Source organism: Oncorhynchus clarkii, chromosome 12 (genome assembly GCF_045791955.1).
Source record: "Oncorhynchus clarkii lewisi isolate Uvic-CL-2024 chromosome 12, UVic_Ocla_1.0, whole genome shotgun sequence".
NCBI lineage: Eukaryota > Metazoa > Chordata > Actinopteri > Salmoniformes > Salmonidae > Oncorhynchus > Oncorhynchus clarkii.
Genome location: NC_092158.1, coordinates 55,065,282 through 55,091,281, shown reverse-complemented (window position 1 = coordinate 55,091,281; position 26,000 = coordinate 55,065,282). Strand labels below are relative to the sequence as shown.

General features: G+C 42.5%; 1 protein-coding gene across 10 annotated transcripts; it reads left to right on the top strand.

Annotated features, from left to right (window-relative positions):
* Window positions 1-242: 242 nt before the first annotated feature.
* On the top strand, window positions 243-24,382 carry LOC139420820 (cytoplasmic polyadenylation element-binding protein 4-like). 10 transcript variants are annotated; one of them, XR_011635542.1, is made up of 12 exons: window positions 295-348; window positions 636-706; window positions 1,562-2,716; window positions 9,096-9,186; window positions 17,104-17,274; window positions 17,949-18,038; window positions 18,309-18,427; window positions 18,692-18,806; window positions 19,131-19,312; window positions 20,381-20,620; window positions 22,792-22,877; window positions 23,335-23,731. XR_011635542.1 is itself a non-coding variant. In XM_071171128.1 (11 exons), the coding sequence occupies exons 3-11, from the start codon at window positions 1,607-1,609 to the stop codon at window positions 20,606-20,608; spliced, it is 2,130 nt and encodes a 709-aa protein (XP_071027229.1). In that variant the 5' UTR covers window positions 251-348; window positions 636-706; window positions 1,562-1,606; the 3' UTR covers window positions 20,609-24,382. The 10 variants fall into 10 exon arrangements, 7 of the variants coding, with proteins under 7 accessions (XP_071027232.1, XP_071027229.1, XP_071027231.1 ...); XR_011635543.1 differs by having other exon boundaries at window positions 316-348; window positions 636-692; window positions 23,335-23,387; XM_071171128.1 differs by adding an exon at window positions 14,438-14,461 and having other exon boundaries at window positions 251-348; window positions 20,381-24,382.
* Window positions 24,383-26,000: the final 1,618 nt, after the last annotated feature.

Below are 26,000 nucleotides of genomic sequence, written 5' to 3'. Positions count from 1 at the left end.
TTCAGCTGGATCTCATCTCTCACGATTCAACCCTACAAGGTGGAGACTTGGCGTGAAGAGAATATGCATATCACGTTTAAAGACCTTAAAAGGCGGACACATCTTTCGCATGTGCGCCTTATTTGGAAAAAATGGGTGAGGCTACTTTTTGTATGACCAATTACACGACGCTGTCTCACGAGGTGTGGGTGGTGTCACGAATTGACGCGAGGCTCTCAGCCATCCGCGGGAGGGCTTTAAGGAGGGGGCAGAGCTCTAACCGGAAGTGTCTTGCGGATGAGAACCTTGTCATTTGGCCACGGTCGGTTCTGAGGAGAGGTAGAGCTACGGCGAAGAAACGCAGAACAAGTCAGTTGACTAGAGGAACATTTGAAATAATTTTAACAATGAAACCGACCGAATAAGCCACTACACTTAACTAGTATTGAATGAGTTGTATATATTTAATTCAATGACGTAATTATTTTTTTATACAGTCAAGGTTAGCGCTCTCAAGAGAGGGTTGTGTCATTGATCAGGCAGGACACGTCAGGAGAGAGAGAGAAAAGCTGTTTAGCCATAGCTACTGTATGAGCGAAAGGCATAGAAGGACCATATCGCTTGAGTCATAAACTTTCTTTTCGTTATTTCATCAGACACATCGAGGTTGCAGGTTAACTACAGGACGGATCGAGTCATCGCTTGGATCAAAGGTAGCGACCAAAAGGTGAAAAGGGGATTTTATGATCGATGTTTGCAGCGTCGCTTTAGCCAGATTATTCAGAAGTTAGCTAGCTAGCATCTACGACTATCGACTTGATAATAACCGTTTCATATTTTGCCTAAAACAACCAGAAACAATATAAATAAAGAGATTGCTAACGCGTTAGCTAGCTACGTCATAAGTTTTATGTAATTAATAAAGGGTCGAGTCCAAATAGCACCCACACAGGGAATAGGCTTTGACAGCTGTCACGCAAGGTCGCTTGTCTGTCATGTTTTCGTTCTAAATTTACCTAGCTAGATACATTTTCCAAATACTCTTGAATAATACTATTGCAACTAGAAAGCTAATTGAGCCTGTTATCGACAAAAGTGCTAGCTATTATTAAGTTAGTTGGCCTTATAAATGTTGGCTCAACTGTCGACTGGAAGAAATAGCAGGCTAACGTTTACTAGCTAGGTAGGCTAAGCTATCCGAGTTGCTAGCAAATTGGCTAGCTGCTAGCGCGTAGCATATGCTGACTGTGGCAACGTCATGAGCCTTTAGTTAAATATGTTGCTAGCTAGCTAAACAGCTAGCATGCAAACAAAATAGTTAACTACAGGGAACTGATGTGGCAGAGAAACATGTATCGTTAGTAAGGTTGTTATATTGACAGCTATTCTCGACAGACGTTAGCTGAGTATAGCTAGCTAACTGCTTTTCGACAAGCAATAAGGGATCATCTCATTAGCAGCAGAAAATGAGAAAGCTAGAGTGCTATCAATGTCCTGTCTGATTTCTCTATCAGCCTGATTCTCATTTACAAACATTGAAATAATAACGGGTGTATTTTGTTTTTTTCCCCCCTCTCTTTAGGAGCTGAAGATCAAGGGATAGCAGATATTGTGTGTGGGAAAACAAATGGGGGATTACGGGTTTGGAGTCTTAGTGCAAAATAACACTGGCAACAAGTCTGCTTTCCCAGTTAGAATTCATCCACATCTGCAACCTCCACACCATCATCAGAATGCGTCTCAAAGCCCTGGTGCTTTTATAAACAGTACCACAGCTGGCAATGGCAGTAACAATGGGTCACCTTGGCTGTTTTCAGCCACAGCTGCCCACAGCAGCATGCAAGATGAAATTCTTGGGTCAGAAAAGCCCAAAGCCCAGCAACAGGAAATGCAAGAAACGCAAGAAAAACAGCTACTATCCCCTGGCCACCCGGAGTCTGGAATCGTATCTGAGTTAGAGAAGGCGAGGTCAGAGGAGAACAAGGTGGAGGGCGGCCTCTCTGAGGGTAGCAATGGAAAAGAGAAGCTGCGCCTCGAGTCCCCAGTACTGACAGGCTTCGACTACCAAGAGACATCAGGTCTTGGGACTCCGTGCCAGTCCAGTACCTCCTCGTCCCTGACTGGCTTCAACAACTGGTCAGCTGCTATTTCCCAGACCCCCTCCACCATCATCAATGAGGATGTCAGCTTTTTTAACCCAGCTGCCTCTGCTAACAACGGGCCCCTCCTGTTCCAGAATTTCTCCCACCACGTCAGCCCAGGCTTCGGGGGAAACTTCTCTCCCCAGATTGGACCCATCTCCCAGCACCATCCCCCACACCCCCACTTTCAGCATCCCCACAACCAGCACCAACAGCACCGAAGGTCCCCGGCCAGCCCCCACCCTCCTCCCTTCCCCCATAGGAATGCTGCTTTTAGCCAGTTGCCGCATTTGTCCAATAACCTGAATAAGCCCCCGTCACCTTGGGGTAGCTACCAAAGCCCTTCTCCCTCCCCCTCCTCCACCTCCTGGAGCCCCGGTGGGGGCTATGGTGGCTGGGGAGGCTCCCAGGGGCGTGAGTACCGTCGAGGCCTCAACGGAGGCATGACTCCCCTGAACTCAATCTCCCCGCTGAAGAAGACCTTCCCCAACAACCACGTGCCGTCGCAGAAGTACTCCCGCACCAGCCCTGGCTTCAACCCCAAGTCCTGGATGGACGAGAGTGTGAGCAGGAGTGAGAACATCTTCCCCTTCCAGGTCAGTGAATAATTCCCACCGCTTTTATACCTCTTAATTCTGTAATCATACTTAGAGCCACTCAGCGAGATGTAATTGTATTTTATGTACCCAAAGGCCCTACTCTCCGTTATATGATGAATTTGTCACGATATTAATGTTAGTCCTATGCTTTTTTTTGCCAGAGGCCCCTTATGACTAACATAGCTTTGCCACTGCAGTGATGGGTGCCACGTATATGAGAGAGAGAAGCTATGATATATATTTTTCTTCATCCATAGAACACGCAGTAGAGAAATGGATGGAGCATCAATTACCCATCTTCCTGTGAAACAGTGATTTTAAGATTACAGGGTTAATAATAACCCAAGACTACCGGTCTACGCCGTCTTTATAATGCAGTCTCATTTTTAATGCAATTTGATAGCGCACAATTAAGATGACTTAGACAACAGTGTTATGTGCAGAGAACACTGATAGGATTGATGGAAAGGGCATGGAGGTTATTTTATTGCTCAAGCACAGGGGTGTCTGTGGGGTGAAGGTGGTTGCGGGGGTTGGGCTGATAAATATGTGCTGGAAGGCCTGATTGAAGGCTTTGAGGACCCCCCCCCCCCCCCCAGAAGTGCTTCATCAGCCATGATGCCATACCGACCATGTTACATATTGCTAATAGCCTAGCTACTATGTTACTATATCACACAGCAGTGCTGTGCCCTTGTTGGTTTAGAATCACCGTGTTGCTCAGGCTAGCTCGATTATGACACTCTGCCTTCTAAATGCATTGGGGGTAGAGGGTTAGATTGGGGGTTTTAGCTTCCTGACGCAGGCTGTAAATACTTCAATTTGTCTTTTCAAGAGGATGGATATTCTCACACGTTAGGTTGGCCTGATCGGCAGTTCAGAATGCAGAGCGTTGAATAGAGACTGTCAGAATGAAGTTGTGGTCTTAAAATCCATTGGAAATGAAGTATATTCAACGGTTGAGTAGAGAAAGGACAGGCTACTTTTGTGTGACTGGACTGAGGGATCTGTTTTGAATCTAAATGCAGTATAGTAGGCTAAGGTTAGCTATTTGGAAGTGCTGTTGATTTATTCCATTTCTACTGTGCAATCATGTTTAGTCACACTAGGCTAACTCTCATGGTTGTGTTCTATTTTGAGTGTTTCCCCTAGGATTTTTTTCAGCAGTGGTGGCAAGGTTGGTGGGGGTGAATGCATTGCTACTAGCGTTAGCGCAATGACATGCTAGCTGTTCCCATAGACTTCCAATTATTGAGCCAACGACTATCCAATTAAAAGCGCATCTCGGTCACCGCCACTAAATTAATTTAGGGGAAACACAGATTTTTGTAGTAAGGACATTACTACATAATAACTAGGTTTCCTGTTTGTCTCTGTCCCTGACCAAGCAATGTTTTCAGCTTAAAGTGCACAGCGATGGTGAACACAAGTCCATTTCCATGGATCACATGCCTTTCTCTTGTGACTGCCAGGCATTTCCAAATGGCTCCACATAGTTTCCATTTTATCACAGAGGCAACATGTGGGTGATTGCGGTGTCCTTTTGCAGATATTTTGTCCCCTGTTTGTTCACTCCCTATTCATTTTTAACCACTTGCCTGTTTTAAAATAATAGATTGAAGCAGCATATAGGCTGTCACCAATTTCCCTTTTTAGCGTAACCTACAGCCATCAAGCTTACACCACATTTAGGCTACATTGCTCAAGTAATATTGTGTAAAAATACCTTGGTACCGTACTGTAGCAGCACATTTTCATAGAAACCCTTGGTTATGTTAATCAACACTGGATGTCTATTCAGTAATTGTTTAGGTGTATGCCTTAGGGACTTAACTAGTTACATTGATACAAGTGATGTGATGCCCATCTCTTAGTCAAAGCTTAATGGCGCTGTAGGTTTCCATATGCCTCCTGTGTCTCCACCTAGAATATATCATGTTTGGTGTAGAGGCTTCTCTGGTGGGGTAGGAGAGCACGGGTTCCATGCAAGCTGACACAGGTGAGGCGTTCATGATTAGGCTAACTAGCATCTTATTGAGAAAATAAGAGAAGGGAGATGCTGCTCCCACTCGGGAGAACAAAAACGGGCAACAAAAGGTTTGTCAAGAGACAATGGTGCTAAAAACAAAAGGCCCCTCCTATTTATTTAGATGTGACGTGCATCCTGTGATGGCCTTGGGCTGTGCTGCTGATCACAGATCAGTTCTGTACTGGGAGACCTAGACTACTGTAGGAAGGCTGTTTGTTTTGCTGGCTAGGCCACTGTACTCTGTTTGTTTCTGTATTAGAGTAGCTTTTGTTATTGGGTGCAGGTGCCCATGACAAATAGTCAGTCGTCTGTTGCCTAGGTCCAGTGTCATCTTTCAGGGATTAGTGACTGTGCCTCCCAGAGAGGGATGTCATGATAATATTATACAACGTGGACGAACACATACACACCAGTATCATCTCATGATATTATTTCAAAGATTGTACATAGGAGACAGTTTGTGTGAAGGGCCCTGGTCCCTACTATACTGCCTTTGGGTGTGGTACTAGAGCTGTGTTATTAGGCCTCTCTGCACTGAGGCAAAGCAGGTTTTTCACTTTCTAAAACCCAAACTTCCTCTTAGCCCTGTGTAAGCTGCTCTACAGCCTTCCGTGACTGGGAGGAACAGGGCCTGCTGCCCGGTAACATGCCTTTTGGATTTGGGGCTGGGCAGGCACCCAAAGGGCCACATTAGCAATCTACGTGGGAAGTTGTTAGTAGAGGTAGGTTATGGTATTCTGGTTAGCTAGTTTAAATGAAGGACATACATTTGCTTGAATGTATAACCGCTCCAAATCAGAATTGAGGTTATCATATACTTATATTTTTTATATTTTTTGAACCATGCATTATATATTGATGCCCTAATATAATTATGGGGACATTGGGCTGTGCACAAGGACCTTATTGGATGGGGATTGCATTGTCCTTGTATACAAGACTGAACATTTTGAATCTTGAATGAATTTAATATTTTCTCATTTTAAAGAGATTCATAAATCCTGATTGAATAGGTATGACTGAAATACCCGTAAGTCATTAGTTTATAGTAGACTTGCTGCTTTGTGTTTTTACAATCTATAAGGCATTACGAACATTCAAATTAGTCTGCTGTCCATTGGGTCACAATGTGGCAGGATGTCTTGTTGTTCACATCACTGTTGTATCAGTTAAGTGTACTAATGGGAATATGTTTTTGATCGTGTGGACTGGACTGTGTGACTGACTGCTGTTCTGAGGTCAGTTCCAGATTGAATCTTTTGTTCTACTGCTGTAGTAACCAGCCTCATTCATTAATTGTCATTCAACACCTTGTTTATGGCCAGAACACTTCCAGCTATTAACATTTTGAGGACATCAGACAATTATGGAATGATCCTATGGTGTTAAATTCTGCAAATATCCCTGGAATAATGAAATAACCATCAGTGAGTAGCGCATAATTGTGTTGTGTACTATTCGCCCTTCTCCTACCCTTGAATGTCGTTTTGAAACAGGAAGCATCTTGTGTGTTGTAATGAGAGATAAAAGAAATGAGAGCGATAGAGAAAATAAATGTCAGAAGTGTCACAGGCATTTAACACCCCTTCTCTGATTAGGCTCTGTTGCTGTTCATTAATTACTTTATCACCAAAGTAGATCTGGGTCCCCCGTGGGACCAGTCTGCACCCCCTGCCTCCCTAACCAGGCTCTGAGGCTGGATTAATGGGCTTGAGGGTGCTTTAATGTGCAAGGCTTTGAAATACTCTGACCAGCAACACAAAAATCAACAGTGTCAAAGCTGGGCCCCTTATACCTACCTACCTCCCTCCCCCTGTTCCATTCCCTTTTTCATTAGTATAGCTGTGACATTGTAGATTAATGTTGTAGCAGAAACACCCTTAGCATGCCATACTTAATCATTCCGCTCAGGGTGTATCATCAAGGCCTATTTTAGCAGTGTTCTTCACGTTGGATAGTTTGGCCCTAGCTTCAAGCTCCCAGACACAGGCTCTCTGCCTGGAGAGAGATATTATAATACAAATGGGTTACACTGGTTTGGTCTCCTTCACAGTTTCCTTTGTTACACCGGTTTGGTCTCTCCCTCACTGTTTCCCTCGATTCTTTTGTTTCTGTAAGGTGCAACTTTTTTTCCTCATAGTTGGGGTCTGGGGAATTCTTTGATTACTTTCCTGTATATGTGCAACTCGCATATTATGTGGACTGAAGGCGTCGTCATGCTTCAGTTTGGCTGGCGGCTAGCCGAAGTTCGTTAGGCGAACTGAAAGTGTGTGCTGGCATACTCCCTTAAGACCTTTTGGAAAAAATGGCAATAGTACTGTTTGGTTATTTTGAGACGCCGTTGCCAGTACACACTACCTCAAAATAGTCTGAATTAATCTAATCTGTCATTCATTGAAAGTTTTCTTAGAATGCAAAACGACTCGTTTTCTAAGATGTTTGCTGCAGTATTTCTCAAATAAAAAATGTGCATGAATACGAGTCGTCTCTCGTTGAATCATAACAAAGACTTTGGTCAACTGTAGGGATTGTTCAATAATCACAGACGAAGGGGTGTGGACTTCGGCTCCCGAACTTCTGCTGGCTTCGGGGAGAACATTTTGTTTGCCCAAACGGCAGAAAGAACCAACAAAAATGTCAATGTCTCCATTATATATTAAAACTCTTCTGAAACTGTTTCGGCTGGGAAGCGTGCGGACGCCTGAAGCCTGCCTTTTTATTTTATACATTTTTTTTCTTTCTCCAAAGGTTATTGTTGAGCTTGTTAAGGAAGTGCCTTATCTGACCCGCGCACCTTTCTATCTGTGTACCTTGGAGATTAACCAAACTTCTGAGGCTGTGAGATAGACACTGAGGGCCAGGCAGGTTCAGCTGGCCCATGCCATGTGTGCTCTTAAGGGCTGTTCGCCTAAGTACGTAGCCTGGGCCCTCTAAGCTTCCAGGGATGAGTGTTGCTGCCTGTTCATCAGATGGGAGGAGGTGCGTGAGAAAGGAGGGCAGAACAAATAGTTAATCACTACGGTTGCCAATCCATTCAGATGCTTAGCAACAACAACAGCAGCCATGTTTGTGCGTCGTCGTGGCGGAAGGGTTTTACAGGATCTTTCACAATGTCACACCTTTATGGCATCTCGTTACTTAGTACTGTACTAGAACCTAGATTTTTGTGGAGAATTTCATTTGTAATGAGTATTTTTGTATTAATCTCTGGTAAACCACGGTCTACTGGAGCACCAGCCTGCTGGTAGTAGTTTGGTTGTCCCTGTCAAGGCCATGGTTGTTAATGTTATCACTTTAAATGGTGGCCATGGAGCATTAAACGTCTGCTTCAATTCCCACCACCTAGCATGATGTGTGTTTTTTACCTGAAGGTGATAGGCTGTCGCGTACGTTTTATTTAAAGCATGGATTATTTCATTAAACAGTATTGAAATTCCTAAAATGGAGCCTGTGTAGAAATCCTGGTATATGATTCCATAACATGTGAGACGTGACCATGTCCCGAAAACCACATGAGCCTTCATACTAGTGCTTCTCCTGTCATATGACAGCCAGATCTTGTCTAGCCTGGGTTGAAGGATACTGTGAATCATTTCCAGCTCTTGCGCAACAAGCCTCACATTATCATCAGGTAGGACTTGTCTTGTGTTATTCCTGGCTGGCCTCTGGAATGCCATTCAGTAGAGGGGTTTAACCTGCTTGCTGCTCAAGTAATTCTTAGAAATGAGTCGCGACTACCATTGTCATGGGAAGTGTTGAGTGTCCATTAAACCTTCCAAGTCAAGGACAGCGAGTGAATGGCTGCCTTGTTTTAGTAGTAGGCCTCCATATTGTTTTTGTATACAAGTTGAACTGCTGGCTTAAGAGCGTGTTTGGTTTAGGTTATGAGCGCTCTATCGCACTGCCACGTCGTGCCCGACTGACTAGAAGAATTGAACATTTCCAGTTTGGTCGCGGTGTCAGCCCTTTTTCATGGTCGTGTTTAAAGTTCATCTCAATCATTGCTTGCCTGAGCTTCCTCTGCGTGCACAGTGAGCGTGTTTTTGAGCCGACGACCTGCATTCTGTACTGAATAATACTTGCAATGAAAATGTGTAGATACAGATTTACTTCTGTAAGAGGGAGCTATAAAATAATTATAACTCTGCAGCAAAAAATAAGCGGTCACGATTGCATTTACTTTATTCATAGTATTCTGTATTCCATGCATGAAGTGTGTGTGTGTGTGATGAAAGCATAATGGAAATTTCATGGCGTCGGACTCCGAATATAGGCCAACAAATGTAACATTTAACCAGCGGCGGCTCCATCCCTCTAAAGCAGAACTCTCATCTATCTTTTACACAGGAGCGCACCAGATCCTTTGATGGCTTCAACATGCACTCCCTGGAGAACTCTCTCATTGACATCATGAGGGCTGAGCAAGATACCCTGAAAGGTAAGATGACAATCGCACAACACCAGGATCGCATGTCCGGTCACAAAATTGCTGTTAACGGCCGTATCTTACAACCTTTGTCCTCCCAAATCTGCTGCAAGGTCATCGAGGACAGCCATGTCAAACAACTGATTTTGAGTTTTCCTTTCAGTGGCCCTAGAGTAGACTAGGAAGTAAGGTGTGGAGGCTTATGTAGGCTATTCTACTGAGATTTCAAATGGACTTGTGCAGTAGGGGTGTAATGGTACACATTCGTGTACTGGGACCTCGGTCCGGTAAGTACATAATAATTATGTAAATAAATAAAACCCCTAGGCCTATAAGCTATGCCGGGTTGTATGCCATTGCCACTTGAGTAAATCTGAGCTGAAAAAAACCCAAAACATTGTAGGCTATTCCATTAAAGCTACACCTGACCAGATTCACATAGAAATTTGAGTTATAGATCTTTCATTCCTGTTGAAAGCAAGTCGAAGAAGTGTGCTATTTCTGTGCTTCCTTTTCTGAACTTTTTTTTTGGGTCATTTGGTTTTGTACACCAGTTTCAAACAGCTGAATATACATTATTTTGGGTTATGGAAAATATATTTCACAGTGGTTTAGATGGTACAATGATTCTCTATGATTCTCTGCTTGTTTTATCACAAAATGAAATTAGGCAACCTATTAAAATTTGAGCAACCAGGAAATGGTGGTGCGATTTCTGCGTCTTTTTTTATTGCTTTCGCAATATTAGGCTTTATTCATTGAGTGAGAGCCACTGCAATTTGCTAGGTTATTTTTTTATCAAATGTGCTGTTGAAAATGTTTTACTGGAATGAAAGTAGCCTAAGCTACCACCAGAGACACGACTCTCATCTGGCTACAGCCCAACTTCCTCCCGTGTGACGCAGCTGTCTTAAGGCACTGCATCTCAGTGCTAGAGGCGTCACTACAGACCCTGGTTCGATTCCAGCCTGTATCACAACCGGCCGTGATTGGGAGTCCCATAGGGCGGCACACAATTGTCCCACTGTTGTCAGGGTTTGGCCGGGGTAGTTTGTCATTGTAAATAAGAATTTGTTCTTAACCGACTTGCCTAGTTAGATTAAAAAAATAATAAACCAAATCGGGGTTTATATTTTATTTTAATTGTCCAGGTTCACCATGAGTAATAGATTTGGTAGTTTTACTTGAAACAATTAGTATGGTCATTTTTAGATATACAGTGTAAAGTTGATACTTTCTTAACGGGGACAGCAGTCACTTTTGCTATAGGAAGAGGAGCTCACTCCGAGAAGCTCTCATCGCATCTGACAACTTCCAAACGGTCCCCAAATTAATAAAAATGAGCTGATAGTGGGGGTGGTTGTTTCTCTCATGGCTCAGCTCAGGTGCCTACTTACCCATACACATTCACACACCACACACAGAACCAGGTCAGAGAGGCTCATAAGCTCATAGGCTCGTAAGCTCCATCAGCAGCAGATGCTAATTTACAATGGAAAAAAACAAATGTGTTTGCATCGATTCCTTCCTCTAATTAAACCGTTATGTTGCAATGCCACGGTCCCCACTAGACCTCTCAACTTTGCATTGTATAAGGTACGAAAGTCCCATTTCAGGTGTGAAGTCAAATGGAACAGACATGCAGAGATAATCACTGACGAGACTAGGTTTTCCTTCCCAACTCTTCCTTCTTCCTTCATAGTTGCCTGTAGTTCCCCATTTTTGAGGTCGTTGCAGATGGATTTTGAGCAGCTCCCCAACTTAGGTCCATTAGAGCTGTGCGGCTGCACACGTACAATGCCGTGGCGCAGCAGACTGGTGTTAGCAGCAGCTACACTGACCCATAAATGCCAGCACCTCTGATGGAGTGGACCTGCACAGGTGCCTCTTTCCCTGGCCCAGCCATGGAGCACTTGTGCTGGGTGTGCTGACAGGCCCTCTCCGTGATGCAAGGCTTCCTCAGGATTAGTCAGGCTGATCCAGGATGTGGAGGGTGGGGATGTTGTGACGTGGAGGAAAGGGACTCCACCACTAATAAAACTGTCTGGATTTTTGAATCGTTTTATAATGATGTAAAGGGAGGCGTTTAGAGGTCGTGTTTGAGGTTAGGTGCTGGTTGTGTGGGAGGTATTTTCATAGCTGCAGCTAGTGAAGGGTTTGTTGATTTCGCAGAGTAAAAAATAAAAATAAAAAAATATTTTATGGGGCATGTAAATTAAACGCTTGCGATGGTCTCTATAGTCTGTCCGTCTGGTTTGTGACGCAAGCATTGCAAACCGGAACGTTCCTGTTGTCAGTCAGTGAGGACGATCTACTTTACACCTAGGCTACTCTTTGTTATGTTTGGGAAAGGACAGACTGGGTCACGGTTGGTTAGAGGGAGTAGCTTAGGCATGGGTTTCTAATGTTTATCTCTTCTGTAGCGTGTATTCATTTTTACACCTCTGTATTGAGCTGTTAAACCACACAGTGAAAGTCAACAACTTTGTGTCACACACAACAGCTCATGACTTCAGGCTCTCTGCCTCTGATGTTCTCCAATCTAGTTTGTGCCTTTGCTGATTATTGGAATGACGCTCCCAGTGCTGCGTGCCAGCTACAGAAGGCAGAGAAAAACATCATTATGATGCATCATTTGCCTTGTGAGCGAGCAGCAACAGCAGTTCCTTGCCACTGTCTCCAGGGCAATGTGTTTCTTCATTAGAAAGATCCACACAGATGCAGGCCCTACTCCGGCTGTGTCCTGACCTTACTGGGTCGCTTTGGGTGAGCTCCAAGGGTACCAAAGCAGCGCCCCGGCCCGCCTATCCCTAATTGAAAAGAATGATCTGACCGTCAAACGTGGACCTCTGTAGAACAGATTAAAAGGAAAGAGGGGGAAAAATGGACTGTAGAAGTGGCTTTGAATCGATTCCAGCATTGTCCTCTGCGACTAAAAAGAGCACTCTGTTCTCTGAGAAGTTACAAAATGGTGTATTGGCTCTGTGTCACCATTGACTGCTGAGCCTGTCCACCAGCCTGTTCTCTCTCTTTGATTGAATAGGTGGAGGGAGGTTAGGGGCTTAGAGAATTTGTGTGACAGAACGGATTTCACCAATCACTGCACTCTCATCTGGTCCACACAGGAGCCATGTATATAGAGAGTTGGTCAAACAAACAAAGCGAAATATTGTTCCAATTCTAAACATTAAATATTCCCATGTAATGCATATGGGGCGTTGACATGGCTGCCATAGAATGTTGAGTGTCATGTAAATGCATCAACGCTGAAACCTCAATGGCCCAACTCTCTCTAAATACATGGCTCCGGTCCACACCAGTCACAATGGGTTTACTATTACGAGGGGGTGGAGCTCCTCGTTCCCCTACCGCTCCTCATTCTAGTATCTTTTCTAACACGTCTCCCCCAGAACTGAATCTATTTTTTTTGCTCTGGATGTCAGATTCATTGAATAGTGATAGGATTGGAAACCTACGGTAGACTAATTTACCAAATCTACTGCAATCTTGGATCTTTTTGGTAATTAACAGATCATTTATTGTAATTTTTACTAGAATAACTTAAAAAAAAGGTATTCATAAGCCTCCCGATTGGTGCAACGGTCTAAGGCACTGCATCGCAGTGCTTGAGGCGTCACAACAGATCCGGGTTCTATCCCGGGCTGTGCCGCAGCCACCCGGCCTGACCTGGAGAACCATAAGGCGGCGCACAATTTGGTCCGGGAGAGGGTTTGGTCGGTCGAGATGTCCTATCCCGCTCTAGCGATTCCTGCGGTATGCCGGGCGCATGCATGCTGACACGGTTGCCAGTTGGACAGTGTTTTCCCCCGACACATTGGTGCGGCTGGCTTCCGGGTTAAGTGAGCAGTGTGTCAAGAAGCGGTGCGGTTTGGCAGGATCTCGACCTTCGCCTCTCCCGAGTCCTTAACGGGAGTTGCAGCGATCGGACAAGACTGTAACTACCAATTGATATCACGAAATTGGGGCAAAAAAGGGGTAGTACAACAACAAAAATGTCATAGTATTCATTTTTTTTATATTCTACCACATTGTCCATGAGTTTCTAGTAGATAGATCATATGGTTCAAGAGAGAATAGCCTAATCAATTAAATGGCATCTAATCAACAATGGCATTTTTTTCTATTAACTCTGCAACTCTTCCAGCTATTGACTCTTTTTCACAACTGCCACAAGTTTGGCGCCAACACATTTACAATAAAGACATATTGACTTAGTCAAATAATAAGGGTGTTATTAAACATTAGTGATAAAGGACATTTCATGCGGAGTCCCTCATATTTAACAGCAGTGGAATTCACTAAGTTGATGGTTTATATTTAGGATAATGTTTTACAGCTTTGTCATTCTAATTTCTGCTTTTAAATCATGTTCTGAGACTCGGAGAGACTCCGGTGGATCTCTGGGCTCTCAGTTGCACGTCGGCTTATGCATATCAAAATACAGTTGAGGAAGCTGTATGTTATATTTTTGAAATTAACATGTCATCATCCCTAGGCAATGGGTTTCATTCTCAAGTAAGAACACAAATGGGGACCTTAGTTCTTTCATTGCATAGGCAAGATATTATTTTATATATTTTACATGTGATAAGGCCAGAGGCTATGCTATTTGCATTCAGCCAGACCTCTAATTTGCCTAGCTATGCAATGAAAGAACTAAGCTCCCCATTTGTGTTCTTACTTGAGAATAAAACCCTATTGCCTGAAGATAGTGACATGTTCATTTAAAAAAATATAACATACAGCTTTCATTTTGCATTTTGATATGCATAAGCCGACGTGCAACTGAGAGCCCAGTGATCCACCATGGAGTCTCTCCCTGAGTCTCATAGTGTTAGCCTATATTGCTTGGTCATATAGTGATCAAACTGTACAGATGGTGGTCCTGCATAGATACCATTCAGAGAGTACTAGTCTTAGAGGCGTTCACACCAGCTGGTAGTTACTCTGTGGAATGCACACGCGTGTATCAGAGAGTGTAAAACCACCCTCCACTGACTTCCTGAAGAGCTGCTCGCCATCTGACCCATGGAAGAGAGTGGTTCCTCATGACACAAGGGCATCCTCTGGCTCTGTCTGCCATGTACTGCTGGGCACTGAGGAGGCAATACAGCACTAATCACGTGTAGGATTTGACTGCAAAGGAGAAGGGCATGTGTTGTGACTGAAATAATTAGCATTTCAATGAAACTGTTGATGTTCTATGCATCCCTTTGTTCACCTGTCTTGTTTTTACATGCAGCAAGGAATTATGGGAGGAGACGAGGTAAATTAATTATTTTGGGTTATTCAAGTGGATTATGTTTGTTTGGTTTTACCTTCAAAACTGGCATAGAAAGAGCCTGTCTTTTGCATCCATGTCCAGTGTTTATGAAGGGGGGCAGTATGTGTTTGCATGTAGATGTTGTGCGTCATTGTTGGTCTGTGGTGTTGTGGTTGTCAGCATTACATTTGTTTGTGTACAGAGCGAGACACACAGATACACACACGTCAAGCAGTGACCACTAGCCGGCCCCTGCCCAGTAGCGTGCCCTGTACTTTAGTCACTGTCACTAGACGGCTACCACCGAGTTACTCTACCATGCACCTTAGAGGCTGCTGCCCTATGGAACACTGGTCATTTAAATACTGTTTACATACTGTTTTACCCACTTCATATGTGTATTCTAGTCAAGGCCTATCCTATTTAACTGTTGCTTCACGTGCACATGTATTCAGGTATACTACATATTCTATCCATATAGTGTCCATATTGTCTATACAGTACCAGTCAAGTTTGGACAAACCTACTCATTCAAGGGTTTTTATTTGTATTTTTTTACATTGTCAAATAATAGTGGAGACATCCAAACTATGAAATAACACCTATGGAATCTTGTAGTAACCAAAAAAAAGTGTTCAAAGTAGCCACCCGTTGCCTTGACAGCTTGCACACTCTTGGCATTCTCTCAACCAGCTTCACCTGGAATGCTTTTCCAACAGTCTTGAATGATTTCCCACATATGTTGAGCATTTGTTGGCTGCTTTTCCTTCACTCTGCGTTCCAACTCATTCCAAAACATTTCAATTGGGTTAAGATCGGGTGATTGTGGAGTCCAGGTCATCTGATGCAGCACTCCATCACTTTCCTTGGTCAAATAGCCCTTACGCAACCTGGAGGTGTGTTGGGTCATTGTCCTGTTGAAAAACAGATTATAGTCCCACTAAGCGCAAAGCTGACGGGATGGAGTATCGCTGCAGAATGCTGTGGTAGCCATGCTGGTTAAGTGTGCCTTGAATTCTAAATAAAACACTGACAGTGTCACCAGCAAAGCACCCCCATGCCGTCACACCACCACCTCCATGCTTCACGGTGGGAACCACACATGCGGAGATCATCCATTCACCTACTCTGCGTCTCACAAAGACACGGTTGGAACCAAAAATCTCAAATTTGGACTCATTAGACCAAAGGACCGATTTCCACTGGTCTATTGTCCATTGCTCGTGTTTCTTGGCCCAAGCAAGTCTCTTCTTCTTATTGGTATCCTTTAGTAGTGGGTTCTTTGCAGTAATTTGACCATGAAGGCCTGATTCATGCAGTCTCCTCTGAACAGTTGATGTTGAGATGTGTCTGTAACTTGAACTCTGAAGTGTTTATTTAGCTGTATTTCTGAGGCTGGTAACTCTAATGAACATGTCCTCTGCAGAAGAGGTAACTCTGGATCTTCCTTTCCTGTGGCGGTCCTCATGAGAGCCAGTTTTATCATAGCGCTTGCTGGTTCTTTTGCAACTGCACTTGAATAAACTTTAAAAGTTCTTGAAATGTTCAGCATTGACTGACCATGTCTTAAAGTAATGATGGACTGTTTCTCTTTGCTTATTTGAGCTGTTCTTGCCATATGTACTTTTACCCTATTTGGTAAAAGTCCATCTTCTGTATACCACCCCTACCTTGTCACAACACAACTGATTGGCTCAAATGCATTAAGAAGGAATTTAACTTTTAACAAGGCACAACTGTTAATTGACATGCATTCCAGGTGACTACCTCACGAAGCCAGTTGAGAGAGTGCCAAGAATGTGCATTTCTGGTTACTGCATGACCCCATATGTTATTTCATAGTTTTGATGTCTTCACTATTCTACAATGTAGAAAGTAGTTCAAATAAAGAAACCCTTGAATGAGTAGGTGTATCCGAACTTTGTGTATTTTTTTATATTACATTATTTTACGTTGTTTTGTGTGAATTGTTAGATACTACTTCACTGTCAGCGCTAGGAACACAAGCATTTCGCTACACCCGCAATAACATCTGCTAAATATGTGTATGTGACCAATAAAATTTGATTTAGATTTTGACACAATACACACAGTGTACAGACTCGGGGCTAACTCTCTCACGTAAAGCTGCTCAGCTCTGGTTTCCGTCACTTGGTTAGGAATAAGGCTGGGGTGGCTCCAGGACACCCGGCCGGAACAATATTTTAGGCATGCCCGGCCCCTGCTGCTGCCATGGGCTTGGCTGCAGGCACTCATGTGGGTGTGTGGACTGTGTGTTTTGAGCTGAAATGGGGAGGGGTGGCTGGTGTAGTTCTGTGCTGGGGACGGATGTGGAGAGCGGGAGATTGATTAGTATCCCTGCCTCAGTCCCTGTTAACGCAGATCAGCAGGGCCTTACTGTAGCATTGTTTCTGGCACTCAATGATTCATGTCAGATGAGCTACTGTAAAATGGGCACGTTGTTGTAGCTAAAATTGCTAGACCATACCTAACCATCCAATGATACCCCCTCCACTCAACTCCGGTTGATGATACACCTAGGAAATAAACCCAATGAGTATTGATCTTTTTGTTGTTGTATCAGTTGTGTTTAGTCATGCTATCCTCTGTTATTGGCTGACTGCGTTGTCTGATCCTCTCCTCAGTCCATTCTTCCCTGTTCCCCATGGAGGATGGTTTCCCTGACGACGAGCGTGGCGAGCAGAGCCTGCCTGGCCTAGGCTCACCCCACTGCTTCCCCCACCCGAACGGGGAGCGAGTGGAGCGCTACTCACGCAAGGTCTTCGTTGGCGGTCTCCCCCCTGATATTGATGAAGGTAACCTTTTTACATTTTATTTTAAATGTTATAATTTCAAAAAAATATACTAACGGCTTCACTTGAATACTGCTGACGACGGTTACATAGGTGGAGGCAATGAACTGTGAACACAAGGATGATACTGGACACCTGGTTGATGGGGTGGAGGTCTAGAATGTGCATATCTTCATGGGCTGTAGTCTAGGGTTACACGATGGAGGTTGAGGATGTCTCCCTTTGACCAATTTCTGCTGTAAGAGCAGCGCTGCGTAGTGAAAGCCTCTATTCATTTTTCTCACTGCATAACACAACATCTTGTGTTATTTTGTTCAGTTTCTGCCCGGTTCTTATTGCTTCCTGAGGGTTTTGGCTCTTAAGTAGGCATAGTTGTAGTACATTCTCTGTATTATTTTTTTTTTAATAAGGAGTGGAGGACATCTCGTGTCAGATTGGTGTTGCTGGCAGGGGACTAGAGAACAGCTGAGGCCCTGCTTGTTTTCTTGATGCTACCATCTGCTCTGCTTTATTCTCCTTGTTTACCGTTACAATCTACACCCAACCTAATGGGGACTCACATATATCCCTGTAGTCTACACCACTAAGAACAGGCATCTGATATTACACACATGCACCATATCACAGTATAACCACTGTGAAGCAATAGTTGAATGTTTTTCTTTTTCGCCTTTTAGATGAGATAACGGCTAGTTTCCGTCGCTTTGGACACCTCTTTGTGGACTGGCCTCACAAGGCAGAGAGCAAATCTTACTTTCCCCCGAAAGGTGAGTCTCGTTTTAAGTCAACCTACTGCTACTGCCCTTATCGTCAGCCACATACAGCATTGCCATCAAAATGTACTATCAGAATTTACTATTGAGGCCTAAATAGTCTGAAATATTAAAACAAACTCGTGAGCAGAGCGGTCTTACCATTGACAGTCATTTCCAGCTGCAGACAGAGAATGAAACGGTAGAGGTAAATCCTCTAGTAATCTCTGTGACATTGTTCCGTGTAGGTGGTTTGAGTGACCGTGTCCTCTGTTTGCTCTGTAGGTTATGCCTTCCTGCTGTTCCAGGATGAGAGCTCTGTGCAGGCCCTGATTGAGGCCTGTATTGAAGAGGACGGCAAGCTCTACCTGTGTGTGTCCAGCCCCACCATCAAAGACAAGCCGGTGAGCGGATTGCCCCATCACCCATCTGCTATTATCTTCTCTCCCCTTCTCTCATGCTATTGTGAAAGCTATCAAGATGCAGCGCCACAGCAGCGTTTTACTGCCTCATTTATTATTTAGTGAGCCCATTCGATTAGTGGCTGACCAAGTGAATAACCAAGCAGCAACCCTTCTTTGTGAAATTGGCGTAACATGGTGGACATGACAAACGTTAAGACGTAACATGTTGTGATACATACGTCTCCCTGTGTATGTGTGCAACAGGTCCAGATCCGCCCCTGGAACCTGAACGACAGTGACTTTGTGATGGACGGCTCCCAGCCTCTGGACCCCAGGAAGACCATATTTGTGGGTGGGGTGCCACGCCCTCTCCGTGCAGGTAACCTATTGACCCTAGTCCACACTCCCATTGGCACTTTAGTCTTGGGCTGTGTCCTAAATGGCACCATATAGTGCACTACTTTTGACTTAGGGGGCCCATAGGGAATTTGGGATGCAGCCCTAGCTCCTCTATGGTATATTAAAAACTGGTTAGATGAGCGTTGCATTTCATCACATCAGCATGTGTGTAATGGGGGGACGTTTGTACAGCTATTTGGAATATTATGGCCAAGTTCGGAATGTCACATTAAATCTGAGGCTAGATCCTGGAACTGTGCTGCATTTGAACCCTTTCGTAACCTGTGTTTCCCTCCTTTCACAGTGGAGCTAGCAATGATCATGGACAGGCTGTATGGAGGGGTGTGCTACGCCGGTATCGACACAGACCCCGAGCTCAAGTACCCCAAGGGAGCAGGGCGGGTCGCCTTCTCTAATCAGCAGAGCTACATTGCTGCTATCAGCGCTCGTTTTGTCCAACTGCAGCATGGAGAAATCGATAAACGGGTTGGTGAAGACTTCTTTTTTTTTTTCTTTTTCTCTTCTCTCTCAGGAAAATGCAGCATTACACACAAATATGCGGAAGGACAGAAATGTTGTACAAAACAGATAATAGGCTCGTCTCCTGTCTTTTAAAAGGACAAGTTGTTCTTTATTGTTCTGGTTTTAAAAGATTAAAGCAAAATATTTGTTGGCATTTTGACTGGGGCGTACGAGGACAGAAAACAAATGCCTTGTACCTTTTAACCAGCTGCCACCTGCAGAAGAATTTGGCTATTTCACTCGGTCACGCTGGAATAATAGTTCACACATTAGTATGTGCCAAGCCAACATGTCTCTATTTTTGTAGTGACTTGAGAATTTTTGTAGATAAAAAAAGTTTTTGTAAAAAGGATGACGTGCGTAATTGTCAGTACAATTATGTGTTGTGTGTTAAATCTTTGAAGATGCACTGTATAGCAATATACAAACATATGTGGACACCCTTCAAATGAGTGGATTGGGCTATTTCAGCCACAGCCATTGCTGACAGGTGTATTAAATCGAACACATAGCAATGCGGTCTCCGTAGACAAACATTGTCAGTAGAATGGCCTTACTGAAGACCTCAGTGACTTTCAACTTTGGACTCTGGAGCAGTGGAAATGCGTTCTCTGGAGTGATGAATCACGCTTCACCATCTGGCAGTCCCAACGGACAAATCTGGATTTGGCGGATGCCAGGAGAACGCTACCTGCTTGTATCCATTGTGCCAACTGTAATGTTTGGGGGAGGAGGAATAATTGTCTGGGGCTAGGCCCCTTAGTTCCAGTGAAGGGAATCTTAACGCTTCTGCATACAATTACATTCTAGTCGATTCTGTGCTTCCTACTTTGTGGCAACCGTTTGGGGATGTCCATACAGAAATGGGTTGTTGATGAGTTGGAACCCCGACTGAGAGCCAGGCCTAATCGCCCAACATCAGTGCCTGACCTCACTAATGAGTGATGTAGTGTACATTAATGTAAATGAATCCTAACTTTATTCTCTAGTGGGTGTCTGACAGTTCTCTCCTCTCTCTATCTCTCTCTACAGGTGGAAGTGAAGCCATACGTCCTGGACGACCAGCTGTGTGATGAGTGTCAGGGAACCCGGTGTGGGGGCAAGTTTGCCCCCTTCTTCTGCGCCAATGTCACCTGTCTTCAGTATTACTGTGAATACTGCTGGGCGGCCATTCACTCACGCGCCGGCCGGGAGTTCCACAAGCCACTGGTAAAGGAAGGAGGGGACCGGCCTAGGCACATCTCCTTCCGCTGGAACTGACTGACACACAGAGTAAGAGGCAGAGGCAGAGGGGGGAGTCGGAGTCGCAAATCATTGTACAAATAAATGCACTTTTCAGTTGCTGGTTACTTTTTAGCTCTAATTTGGAAAAAAAATGTTTAATTTTAAATTCATATTTATTTTAAAGATGAGAAACTGGAATTATATCCCGATATGTCAAGGAAGGAAAAGAAAATGTTTAAATCCCATTATTTTCTTTTACTTCAGTTGATTTTATATTTTATTAGTGCATATAGACATTTAAAAAAAAAAAAAGGGCTTTCAATTGTCACTCTGCTATCCAATTTGGCGTGTCATTGACCATGAATTTTAAAGCAGTATGTTCAGTTGTAGTTCAGAGCAAATGTGAATATAAAAGGTGTCGCTAAAGAAGAGTGCACTTATTTATTTACTTTAGAGTGCAGATGATTCAGTATAAAATCCCAGTAGTTTAACCAAAGCTTAATCTCAATTGGTTTGAAAAAGAAACGACTACAGATCAAATGTTTGAAATAATGTTTAAGACCATGCTAATATTTGATGTTACTTGACAAGATCGATTTCACAACAGGCGTTTGAGTTTGATCTCCATTTTGACATGCAAAAACTAATACCTCAAGCTTAGCTGCTAATGTGCCGAATAAGTTAAAGAAAAGAAGCTGGTCTCCACCTTTCCCTTAGGACCACAATCAAAGGGAAACGGCACACTTTTCTAGACACTGCTTTGTCACTTCCTTATTTTTGTAATCCAACCAGGGTTGTAGTAAGAATGAACAGAGCATCTTATTGAGGAATGTATGGCGTTGGAGGTCCCAGAGGCCCTGAGTGCTGGCCGGTGTCGGGATAATAAGTGAACCCCCCTCTCTGTGTCTGTGGTCTTGCTAGCTCGGAGAGGAGGAGGGGCTAGGGTCTAGTTCTCATTGGGGCTGCATGTGAGCAGAAAGCCCTGTTTTTTTCTTTTCGTTTTTTTTTTTCATTTATTATTATTAATGCAGATGTGCAAATCTCCCAAGCCTTTATCCACAATCCTATTTTGTTTTTACCCCCCTTAAAAAGAAAAGAGAAATTAATTAGAAAAGTTGGGGGTTGTCATCAACACACATTTACCCCTAGAGGCATTGATATAGCTAGAACAGCAGACCTCTTTTCCTGTGCCAGCCGAGCTAACTCAGCCAGTGTTTTAAGCATAAATGAAGATACTCCATGTAATGTGCTCTACTATGTGCGTCCCACATGCAGTTTCTTTCACTCAAGACTGCAATAAAGAGTTTATACCTAGACTCTTTAGGGAAGCAAAGACGGCTGTGCAGTAGTGAGTAATACTAGCTCATTTCTTCTTTTTTTCTTTTTTTAAGAGTTTTCATTCTCGTTTTTATATCATTTCTACCCTTTCCTTAAGAAGACCAGATGGACACCAGTAAACCAAAGATTGGCCTTGAATAGATAACAGTGCAGTCAAAATCCAGGAAAACATTAGTGAAAACAACTGGATTTATTGAGCTTACAAGCACCCAGGCCTTTTCACCAGTCAATCCGCTCATTTCCAAAGGTCAAAATGGAGAAGCTTCTTGCTAGGCAGTTGTGTAACTTGGATAGATCTGCAAAAGGTTTGGAAATGTAACACAAAAAGCTAAACAAAGACTCACAGTTGGTCTGGTTAATATAGTCATACAGTATCTGAATCTACTAGCGTTAAATATGTCAGGGAGTAAGTGCTAAAATATAACTTAATACACTAGTGAAATACGTATCCTTGTGTTGGCTTGATGGTGTGATAATGCACCAGTTCTGCACCATGAATTTAGCTTGGGTGTGGTGGGTGAACATTTTAGAAGTAAAAACCCTTTTTGAAGAATTTGCTGTTAATGAGAAAAAAGATTATTTTATACATGGCCTGCTGATTTTTGGTACAGTGTTTTCTAGCTAAATTATTTTGTCATGCACATATAAACATTTATTATGCACTACTTTTCTAAACATTTTTTTCAACAGTCATTTTAGGCACATTTTTTCACAAATGGGAAAAGTCCTTTTTGCAATACCTCAATTTTTCACATTGTGAAAGGTAGCTTTTGTACTTTTGTTACTGAGAGATCTGCATATATGGAAATTTTAATTTAAAGAAAAAAGTTGAGTGATTTCAATATATTATTTTCAATTATGCTTTTTATTATACATTTCAGTGCTGAGGAATCTTTACAACTAAGTGCACACTTATGTTGATGCGACTTCAAAACTGCAGAGGGATGATGAAAGTGTATTGCTTAAGGTATTAGATCTCATACACTAAATGTTTCACAAAAATCTGATCTTAACAGCATGGTGAGAAAACGTTGTCATTTAAAATGAATGTTTAAAAAAATGGCTACCCTAGTTGGAAAATGGTAACTTCTATTGTTTTTGGTTTCCTCTCTCCATAGCTGGAATGTAACAATTATAAGGAGAATGCAAATGATGGTTCATAATTAGGCTGAATCTCGTATCACAAGAATGGATGTTTGGTGTTTAGATATTTTAACATTGGAAAATGTATATTCTTGAACTTGCCAACTAGCTCCTATTATAATCCTTAGCATGCATGATTAAAAAAAAAGAAGTACATGAATTAGCTATTGAAATTAATTGTTGTAGTGCACCAGATGTTTCACAACTTTTAATTTATTAAGGACACCCCCACACCTCACTCCCCTCCCATGTGTTCATCTCTTTGCCTTCCCCATACTCAGACCTCTGCAGGATGCACAGAAAAATATACAAGAAAATAAGAAGAAAAAAAAAACTCTAAAATATATTTTAGCAGTGCAAGACTTGAGCATCTTTTAGGACACTGTTGAAAAGACTTGATAACTCATCTCCACTGTCTGTTGAGGCAAATCAACCTAGTTGGAGGAAGGGGAACATTAAGACTTGAATGTGGTAAATGTTGCAAGTTAACTTCGAGTTGTTATGTGCAATACTTTTTTTGAACTTTTTTCCAGAATAAGACTTTGCAATGTAATTCTTTAATGCCGTTTTTAATTGCAGACATTTAAAGAAGATGTTAATATGTTTTTCACAGTCATTTTCTACTGTTATTGTAATCCTTTTCATGCTGGTGTTTGTAAAAAAGAAAAGAAAAAGAAATCAAACTATTTGTACTAATATAAATAATTGAAGTTATTTTTTAAAACATTTAAAGGTTTTGTGCTCATTTGCTTAATTTGTTTATTTCAAGCTACTGTGATTGGTTGCATTGTAATTATTAGGTCAATAATGTATTTAGCTGTTTATTGGTATATTTTTAATTGGAATGTATAATTTTTTATAATTTTGATCAGATTTTTGTTATATTTTTGAGGTGAAGCTTTTAATATGTTAGTGTCTAGTTTTTACTAATTGCTATATTGTGCTCCACAATATATGGTTCACATTTTCTGAAGGAAATAAATATTTAAATATTGGTCTGTTATGATGTTACTTAATGGCAAAATGTCAATAGTTTTTAACTGTGTATGGGAAGGTTGTATTTATTAATGTGTTTTTTTTTACTTAAGATATCACCATAATTTTTATTGTCATTTCACTTTATAAGTTACTATTTTTGTATTTTCCTTTCAAATTAAGTTATGTAATACAAAATGTCCATATTTCTAGGAGTTGGTCTGTAAAAGTGCTAGTGAAATGAAAAAGAGATCTAATGTTATTTAATTGTTTGCAGCCAACTATTTATAACAGTATGCATAACTTTTAAATATTTGTAATGTGAAATGTTGAATGAATAAAACTTAACTGTGACAATAAGGCCCATTGTGTTTTTCTTTGTGTGGACAGTTAAGTGTATTGCGTTTTCTGTAGGTGTTCATTGGTTGCTGCTTTCATAAAGCTAGGCAGCAGCCATTGCTGGGCCCTGGCTGATAAAACCTCAGAATGAATTCAGATATCTTTACTGCATACAAGAAAATAAGGTCGCAACGAGTTATGAACGCTATGCTGTGTGTGAGCGAGAGAGGATGTTAAAATGGCGACCACCAGCAGCTTTTGCAAATGTCAGTATCAGATTAACCATTCATATTTTATGAGCAGTTATTTTGCAACCATTATTTCCTTTTCCAGGCTAAGAAGTCAGTGTGTTTGTATGCCAGTCGTTACTGGATCCTTTCAAAGAATGTCACTATAATGCTACTCGTTCCATGGAGGGCCGGGTGTCTGCAGGTTTTTGTTCCTCCCTTGTACTCGATTGATGAATTCAGGTCATTGATTAGTAAGGAACTCCCCTTACCTGGTTGTATAGGTCATAATTGAGAGGAAAAATTTAAAACTAGCAGACATGAGGCCCTCCATGGAATGAGTTTGACGCCCCTGCTTTATACAAACCGGTGCTGATGAAACCAGTCATTCAAAATAGATGTACCATCACACATGCCAGGGTATTGATAATCCTGCAGAAATGTCCTGGGATAAAGAATGTCAGTCTACAAACATACTGTAAGTGATCATATTCATCAGACTCAGCAGCTCCACCTGCCTGCTGACTGGTACATTACCAATATAAAGCACCACTCAGAATTCACTCTAATGTACTGCAGTCTTCTGTGTCAAACCTGAAAGAAAACCATTAGCTCACTAACTTTGGGACCTTATGTACCGTAGGTAGCAGCACTCACATTGCCTGAGTAAGTGTAAAGCCATACCATTTTCCTTCAATGTAGGCAAAACCATGAATTACTTTGCTATCATCAAAATAGGTAATGCAAGAGAAAAATTGTAGGTCCCTGGGGCTGTGCGGTGCATTTGGGAAAACCTTTCCTCATGAGGTAGCATCAAAAACAGTAGTTGGGCTCCAGTCAATATGGACCCCAACCCTGTACTCGGATGGCATTGCATGGATATACCGCTGCAGGAAGTGTACATATACTGAACAAAAATATAAACACAACATGTAAAGTGTTGGTCACATGTTTCATGAGCTGAAATAAAAGATCCCAGAAATGTTCCATATGCACAATAAGCTTATTTCTCTCAAATTTTGGGCACACATTTGTTTATGTCCCTGCCAGCGAGCATTTCTCATTTGCCAAGATAATCCATCCACCTGACATGTGTGGCATATTAAGAAGCTGATTAAACAGCATGATCATTAACCAGGTGCACCTTGTGCTAGGAACAATAAAAGGCCAATCTGAAATGTGCAGTTTTGTCACACAACACAATGCCACAGATGTCTCAAGTTTTGAGGGAATGTGAAATTGGCATGCTGACTGCAGGACTGTCCACCAGAGCTGTTGCCAGAGAATTGAATGTAATTTCTCTACCATAAGCCGCCTCCAACGTCAATTTAGAGAATTTGTCAGTACGTCCAACCGGCCTCACAACCACAGACCACGTGTAACCATGCCAGCCCAGGTCCTCCACA

Excerpts from the sequence above, each read along its gene's own strand:
- LOC139420820 (XM_071171128.1), top strand. The coding sequence starts at position 1,607 with ATGGGGGATTACGGGTTTGGAGTCTTAGTGCAAAATAACACTGGCAAC. Across the intron at positions 2,717-9,095 it reads AGAACATCTTCCCCTTCCAG|GAGCGCACCAGATCCTTTGA; the intron begins GTCAGTGAATAA and ends TCTTTTACACAG. Across the intron at positions 18,807-19,130 it reads GCCACGCCCTCTCCGTGCAG|TGGAGCTAGCAATGATCATG; the intron begins GTAACCTATTGA and ends CTCCTTTCACAG.